This window comes from Cicer arietinum, chromosome 2 (genome assembly GCF_000331145.2).
Source record: "Cicer arietinum cultivar CDC Frontier isolate Library 1 chromosome 2, Cicar.CDCFrontier_v2.0, whole genome shotgun sequence".
Taxonomy (NCBI): domain Eukaryota; kingdom Viridiplantae; phylum Streptophyta; class Magnoliopsida; order Fabales; family Fabaceae; genus Cicer; species Cicer arietinum.
Genome location: NC_021161.2, coordinates 7,846,957 through 7,855,248, shown reverse-complemented (window position 1 = coordinate 7,855,248; position 8,292 = coordinate 7,846,957). Strand labels below are relative to the sequence as shown.

The 8,292-nt window shown below is 28.2% G+C and overlaps 1 protein-coding gene across 3 annotated transcripts; it reads right to left on the bottom strand.

The window, feature by feature from the left end:
- Positions 1–628: 628 nt before the first annotated feature.
- LOC101515062 (methylsterol monooxygenase 2-2-like) lies at positions 629–4,749 on the bottom strand. Of its 3 annotated transcripts, none has more exons than XM_012712779.3 (8): positions 4,582–4,749; positions 3,453–3,590; positions 2,339–2,484; positions 2,088–2,207; positions 1,791–2,003; positions 1,471–1,551; positions 939–1,022; positions 629–829 (listed from the first exon to the last, which is right to left on the bottom strand). In XM_012712779.3, the coding sequence occupies exons 1-8, from the start codon at positions 4,609–4,611 to the stop codon at positions 823–825; spliced, it is 819 nt and encodes a 272-aa protein (XP_012568233.1). In that variant the 5' UTR covers positions 4,612–4,749; the 3' UTR covers positions 629–822. The 3 variants fall into 3 exon arrangements, with proteins under 3 accessions (XP_012568233.1, XP_073221668.1, XP_012568235.1); XM_073365567.1 differs by lacking the exon at positions 4,582–4,749 and adding an exon at positions 4,452–4,579; XM_012712781.2 differs by lacking the exons at positions 3,453–3,590; positions 4,582–4,749 and adding an exon at positions 3,181–3,446.
- Positions 4,750–8,292: the final 3,543 nt, after the last annotated feature.

The window sequence follows — 8,292 nt, the reverse complement described above, 5'->3', positions numbered from 1 at the left end:
GTCCTTCTTTTTGGTTTGGAATATTTTAGTTTTGGAAAACTGTACTTATACAAATATTATCAGTTTGATATCATCTTTGGATGGGTCCCATGTACCATTTGATGTTATGTAAAAATGTTTTGAATTTATAATTGAAGAAACTTTTCCGCTGCGTAAATTATAATGACTCAATTATTTATCCAAAAGCATTTCCTGATTTATTTCCTTGTTCGTTTTTAATTACTTTTAGAAAAAAAAAAATATACCCTCGCTATGAAAAACGGGGTGTTACATTGTACCTGGTCAACTGGTAGAACATGTAAGAATCATTCTCAAAAGAGACTTGATAGATCTATTTGTAATGGGGATTGGATTAATTATTGGTCCTCGTAGGATTTGAATTCTAACTAGAACTGTATCAACCAAAGTAACTCGACATAGGCCTTTTTGCTTCAAGTGGTTGCACCTACATATAGTTAGTATGTGCCAAATGAACAACGCTTCTATGGTTTTTGGTTTCAAGCCTTCAAGTGACAACACTGATTTGTAGTTGGTATGATGCACCAAAGGAAAAACACATCCAACTTAAACAGCCATTGTACTCATATCAGTAAAAGTTAATGGATAATTATATAAAGCCGAACACTCATAAGAGAAATAATTACATTCATTTATCCAAATTGTAATATCAAGTCCAAGTGGGTTTATATCAACAAATAACATTCATGACATTAAGAATATTAGACGAGCACTAGAGAGGTATCACAAAATTGAAAGTTTTTTTAATAACAAGCATGGATGTTCATAAAAGCCTTCAACACTCACTTTGTTAACAAGACCAAGCTACAACCTAAAACACAAACACAAAGTGTTGATAGGACAGATATTTTTCAAATCTACTCTTAAGTTGGGAATCAACTTTCTAACCAATTTAGATGTTCCCAAGAATTTATTCTTACAGTTTCTTTTGGTCACTACTGTCTTCAACTCTTGTGTTCTTCAATGCTTTTAACTTTCTGTACCCTACATCAGTTCCAAATATCCTAATACATAGCAAAGAAGTCATGTAGCCTTGTTAGTGTATATAACTAGTAAAGCATCCAAATTTCAACTAAGGGTCAGTTTGTTTAAGATTAAATTAAAAGTGATTATCAGATAAAATAATTTAGAGATTTTTATTCGAAGCTAAAGCTGAATTGTGTTTGTTTATAATAGTGAAACTCACTATTTTAACCTGCTCTCTAATCAACTAACTCATTAAAATCAGATTTTTTACAACTACTAAAAATAATTCTCATTTTAATCAGAATAATCACTTTTTTAGATTCTGATTAATTTAAAAAGCTTGAACAAACACAATTAAAATCAATGAAAATGATTTTTTATTTGAAATACAATATGATTTTTCTCTCAAATATCAGTTAAGTTAAGCCATTAAGCCATCATAAAAATATAACAATTATCCTTAAGGACAATATGTTCGATACTTACAGGTCCATGTAAGTGAAAGTTGATGAATAGTTTCCCGACTTGGTGTAAAGCAAACGGTGATGATAGTCGTGGAAATCAGATCTGAAAAGTAAGGATACAAAGTTTAACAGCAAGAAGTACAACAGCAGATTGATCCAAACAACTGACTTAAGTACATATTTGGAGTGATGGTGAGATTGACAGAATCACGGTGAGCCACCACAGTCTTGGTATTAGCTACACTTTGGAGTTTCAACAAAATCATGGTGCCACCGTGATTATGCCAAACTCACCGCCATCAAAACATATACTAAGTGAAGGTGGAGGAACTTCACACTCACCCGCCATATAATGGAAAGAAGTTTGAGGGACTCCATGGAAAATGGTAACCGCTATGCGCCTCAACTGTCTCTAGGACTCTCAGAACCATCCATAACCACAAAGTTATCAAGTGGGGCCCAGTGATCGCAGGACCGAAAATTGTTGCAAATCCAAGGAAAAGTATTTCAGCAGGGTGGGCATATTCCGATGTAAGTCCAAATGGTGTAGCATACCTTCACAATACAGCAAAACCCTATAGTAGTTCATAGATGATTGATATAACAAGCCTAAAATCCCAGAACACACATAACACTCACTCATGATGTACACTGTGTACATGCTTGTATAACCATTTTGTGTGCAATATCCTATGTCCCCAATAGAATATGAAATCCTCCAAAATGAAGTAAAAGATTATTTGAGTTAGAATTACGTTCCTGCAAAAGCAAATTTCAGTCTTGCTAAGTAATCTTAATAAAAACACATTCCAAACATTTACACGAAAAGCACTTAACAAGGGACTCCAATCTTCAGAACAATGATAGTGCTCAAAAGAAGACGAAAGTACCAGGACGGTAGGGGAAGACTACTCCGCATGCCCATGTATCTGAAGACGGGATATGAAAAAATCATAACAGGTAGATTGACACCAAAATGATATAGCAACAAGCGAACAATACATCTATCCTGTGCTGCAGCACTATTATTTTTCGCCTGCATGAAAGGTAGCATTAGCAACACCAGTAGATTTATATACAGATCATACATGAACATACAGTGGAATAACAGGAAAATTTGATTGCATACCAAGACCAGGAAAAACTTAACATTTGTTTTCTCTTTAGAAGTATACAACTACGTATTTACAAGTGAAAGCGGAAAACAATTGTAATATCCTGCCGGTATTGGGGGAATTCAATTAATATGTTAATCAAATATAGCATGTGCAAGTCTCAAGAAGGGAGAAAATAACTGAAGACATGAAATTAGTTATTCAAACTAAACCACTGCAAGTCTGCAACATGCATTGTAATGCAGTGTTGTGGATTCTGTTGCCAATACAGTACTGCAGCCGCATCGTGTGATACGGTCTGCAAGTTAAAACGACGGCTACTTACAGTTGGGGAGAAAGATTGTGTGGAAGACCAACTAAAAGGTTGAGAATCAGCATCAAAAGGCATTATTAGAACATTCACCTATCACCACCTATGTTATGTAATAGTGTAATACATACAAATATGGAAGAATAAATTGAAACGGGAAATCTCAAGGAACTTTCACTTGTAAAGGCCTGGATAGAAATGTTCTAAGCACCATAAAAAGCAGGGTAAAGTGAACAATTGAAATGAATGAAAATGTGTGTGTGCTATGGAATATGTCAAAGTGAACAATGTTGGAACAGATATGTACATGTTTGGATTGGTGGTAAATATATCAATATCGGCAGAAGTTACACTCTGAAGCTTCACCAAAATCATAACGTCACCGTGATTTCGTCAAACTTGTGGCGCCACCGTGATTCCAAACATGCACTAAGTTAAGAATGATGTAATTCCATATACAACTTGCTAAAATTTGTTAAGAAAAGTAAACGAAAAATAAGAGATAAAATTTATATCAAGCGGAACAAAAGGAGGAATCTAAAACATAAAGATAAACCACGAATCTCGTCAACTGCCGACCTGAATCTTGTACTTGCTCAACCAACCTGCCCTCTCGATCCATACAAAAGGAAGTCCAGATAAGAAGAACACACTTTCATGTAGAAAGAAACTTCCCAAACATGCAAGTTGAAAGTCACTGAAATTTGTGATCAAGTACTGCAGCACAAAAAGTAAACAAATAAATAACAAAAGAGAGAGTTTCATTTCTCAAAATAGTTAAGTGGAACAAACATCAATTCTGTTTCTGCAAAAATAGTACAACGATGTAAGCATGCAATCTAAAGAATGTTATGGCAGTCAACTACACAAAACTTACAAGAATCTCAAAACCAAAATCACAACAAAGCAAATGAAATCATCTCCATAAACATGATAAATGAAATCACTAAGTCCCTTGCTTTGACAATTTTCACACCTTGTTAGTTGACAAATATTGCAATCAATATGCATCTTAAAATGTCCATGAGATGTCAGCTTAGTGATAAAAAATTGATTTTTTAATCTCAAGTGACAGAGTTCAAATCTCCTAGGAAACTATTGTAAAACGATTATTAGTGTCACTTTAATTAATAATAATTTCTCCCGTACCCAATTTTCTTTTTTAAAAAACAAAGTGCATCTTAAAATAAAAAGTAGCTCAAGACTACATCATAATATTAACTATTAATTTCCAATTTTCATCATTTCAAAAAGTAAAAAAGAGAAACCCCATGATTTGATTTCAAAAACTATCATCACTATGATCTACAAGAATCTAGTTCAATTCAACTTCCAAAAGAGCACCAACCCAACACTTGGCACACTGGCATAAAAACACTCATGACAAACACAATGCATAGTTCCAATCATCAAATCCAAATTATCAATCCCAATTCCAATGGCCATCCTCTCATCAAGTTAGACAAATAAACCAAAAAATAAAATAAAATAAAATAAAATAAAATAAAATAACAAAAATAGCTTAGTTAAATTAATATCACAATAAACCCTGAAAAAAATCTATAACAAATAACTAACCATGTTTGTTTGTTGAGATGGGGTTTGAAAAAAGATAATAAATTTGTGAAAAAACCGCAGAATTAAAAAAGTAGCAATAAAAGGGGTAAGTAGTGATTGTAGAAAGTTGAAAGAATGAAGGAAATGGAACCTGCCAACAAGATTCGAAGAAGGATGCCATAAAGAGAGATTTGAGAAGATGCAATGTGTGAGTGAGAATGAGTAGAGAAGCATGTGATGAGGCACAACCAAAACGGCAGGCAATACCATCCAATACCAACAAGGTGAGACAGACTGTATTAACTCTTCATCATGCCATTTCTTAATTAATTTAATTACTATTCTTTTTTTCTAGGATATACTATTTTTTTTATTTTTTTAACAACCTTTTTTTCTTTCTATACTAATAGATGTCTTAACTAATTAATAAAGCTTATAGAAAATTTCAATTTAGTCTTTCAAATACCAATATTAGTTGGAGTGAAAAATTTAGTTTCTTTTAGTTAGATAAATGTAAAAGATGTGGTTAGATTTTATTAGAGATTATTGTTTAAGTTTTTTAAAAGAGATTAACCATCGATAAAATGTATAGATATTTCGTATTTATAATATGATTATCAAGATATTTAGTAGATGTATCTAACACTAACTTAATAATAGTAGAAGAAAAATATAATTTGAATACACATATTTGATAATAACTAACGCCTATTGTATTTATATTGTGAACAATAATTTAAAAAAATATGAAAAAGGTAAAATTCTATTTTTCTTTTCAATTTTTTTAATATTGAGTCAATAATTTTAAGCTTTTTTAAAAAAAGAATTGTTTTACTGCAAAAGTTATTTATTTTATAAAAAAAAAATAAGTCTAATTTTGTATTTCCGAAACACGATTGAGAGTAAAAATGCATTTGATAATAAGTTAAAGGAACAAAGTTTATTATTTTAAAATATTATTAATGTAGAGAATCATATTAATACTGTACTATAATTTTATGGATCAAATTTTATATTTAATCAAATAAATTAGTGTACATTTATAAATAATATTCGTGTTGAATATTTTTAAGGTACCTTAAATGGTTAAGAGAAATTTAACCATTCAGTTTAACATTATATAGAAAAGCTCAAATACAAATTTACAACTAACATCTTGTCTTTTAATGTTTTTTTATTTATTTATTTTCTTTTCTATTTTGACAAAATATAGTAACATGTTATGACATAGATATTTCAATAAGTATAAACTATAGGATCAAAAAATTAAACCCCATGTGAGTTTGTTTTGTTTCGCATATCATAACATGCAATAAAGTTTAGCTAATTTTAGTATTTCTATTACACCGTTTTAAACTTTTCCACGTTTCTTTAAAAAAAAAAAAAGAACTTTTCAAGCTGCGTCAGTGACGTGTCCTTTTGACGGCCAAGTACATAGGGAAGAGATGTACATTCCATGTGTTTTTTTCATAGAAAAAGTTCAAACACATTTCATTCAAATTACATACTAACATTTGCTACTATTGAAATATTATATTGAAAATGAGGTTAAAATTATTTAATCTCCATTTAAGACAGTTATATTGTGAGATTAATTAAAAACAATTGAAATTTTTATATTTAATTTATATATATTAGTAATGTAATTTTTTTTACACAATCAGCAGATAATAATCATTATATTATGAAAAGTGTTTGAATTTAACTATAGTTATTTCTATATTTATATAAATGATCATATTAAGGTATTTAAATTTCTTTTAAAAAATATTTAAATAGATCAATTTTATTTTAATTAAGATGCGTTTTCAACCTATAATTTTACATCAAACTTGAATTAAATTAATTTAATTATGAATTATTTTGGTTAGGATTGCATGGCATACAAAAAAAAAATTATTCTAAAAAAATTTAATTAAATTTTAATACTTAAATATTTTAAGAGTTATAAAATTTCATTGCAATATATCATTTAATATTTAAAATAATACAACAAAACACACAAACCGACTAAACTAAAAACAAATTCTCAAAACAAACTCAAAAACTAAATTATAACTAGAAAGAATTTGATAATATATATATATATATATATATATATATATATTTCATTTTAAAGGATTGAATCGATGAGTTTACATATTTAAAATGTTAACTGAAACATTTATAAATTTAAACGAATTGATTCTCATCGGACTCAAATTTAAATGAGTGAGATTAATTAAAATACATATTAAATTAGTTAGTTTGGATGACCGAATTCACATGTCTATTGATCAAAATAAATACTCAAACTATATAGGAGAACTAGATTTGGGTTTAAAACTATACAGGAGAACTAGATTTGGGTTTAAAAAATAAATTGTCATTTAAAACATTGAATCGATTTCGGTCAAACCACTTATTTTTTTATTTTGGTTGAGTTTTAGTTTACTCAAATTCTTTTTATTTTTAATTTTTTTAATAAATCATATTCTTAACATCAACAACAAAAATTATATATCTTACCTTTTTTTTTATTTTCCAAAATCATAATATAACTTATTTTTACTATTGTTTTAGCATCAAATATATATATACATACAATAAATTTTATAATAAAACACTTGCAAGTTGCAAGCATACAACTAAAGTTGTAAAAACTTAAAATAACATAAAATATTTACAAACATCAAAATAATAAAAATGCAATATTCTCAAATACAACAACAATAAATTTGTAGAAAGTGGATCGTATGATATTAATCGGATCGAGGTTAATTTTACTCAATATTCCATTTTGTTGATAATCTCTTTAAGACACAAAAAATGCCTTATTATTTAGAGAAAATAAAATACTATCTCATCCACGTTAGGCCTTCTTGAGTTGTCTTATAAATCTTTTGGTGAGAATAAGATCTTCGCGTCAAAAAATGAGGAATAAGATCTACTAGATGCTGACCTTGCACAAGAAGTTTGAACAAAAACTTTTTGGAGCACAAACAAATATGCAAATGTAACGATGGATGTTGGAATTGAATTGAGAGGCTTTACAGGTTTAGGAGAGATGGATATAGGAGTTTAATGAATCGTTTTGATTCTTTTTTTTTTTTTAAGATGAAAAAATTTAAACAAAAAATAGTCAATTTGATTTAGCTTTTATAATATTTTTTTACAAAATTCAAAACAAATCAAACAAAATTGGCAAAGTGATTGGTTCAATTCGATTCTCATATCACTCTGTTAGTTGGCTCAATCCTTATCATTTATTAGAGAAAAATAGTAAATCAAATGTAGATTGTTATTTTTTAAAAATTAAGACACTTATTTTAAAAAATCTAAAAAAAAATAATTTATTCAAACAGTAATTTTTTTATACTATTAAAATATCTAAATTAACTACAAAGACAAAATGATATAATTATTAAAAGAAATTTAAATACAACTCATTTTTTAAGATAACAATATTGATTTTATTTTTTTGAAGAGAAGATAACAATATTAATATAGTATAAATAAAATATAATGATTTTTAAATATCGAGTGATCGATTTTAAATTATGTGAAACCAAATACATACCAATACCAATAGAGGTCAAATTTATTTGGTTTGGTTTCATTTAGACTCAAACACATAGAGAAAAAAATCAAATCAATTTAATTAAATTTAGTTAAATTTTTGGACTTGTTAGATTATTTGATTTGATTTTATATCATTAGATGGAACTCACTGTCCATACAATTAAAATTATGTAGTTTGTTTATTTATTTATAATGGAGTTTTATATGTAATTTTTTTATAGATCATTCTTCTTTTTAAATTGTTGAAAAATTTGAAATAATTCAGATGATGTATAGAAAATTTGATGTCTAAAAAAATGTA

Coding starts and splice junctions, on each gene's coding strand:
- LOC101515062 (XM_012712779.3), bottom strand. CDS start 4,611: ATGGCATCCTTCTTCGAATCTTGTTGGCAG. Junction 1,552..1,790: donor TTCTTTCCATTATATGGCGG/GTGAGTGTGAAG, acceptor CTTACTTTTCAG/ATCTGATTTCCACGACTATC. Junction 1,023..1,470: donor ACTTTCACTTACATGGACCT/GTAAGTATCGAA, acceptor GCTATGTATTAG/GATATTTGGAACTGATGTAG.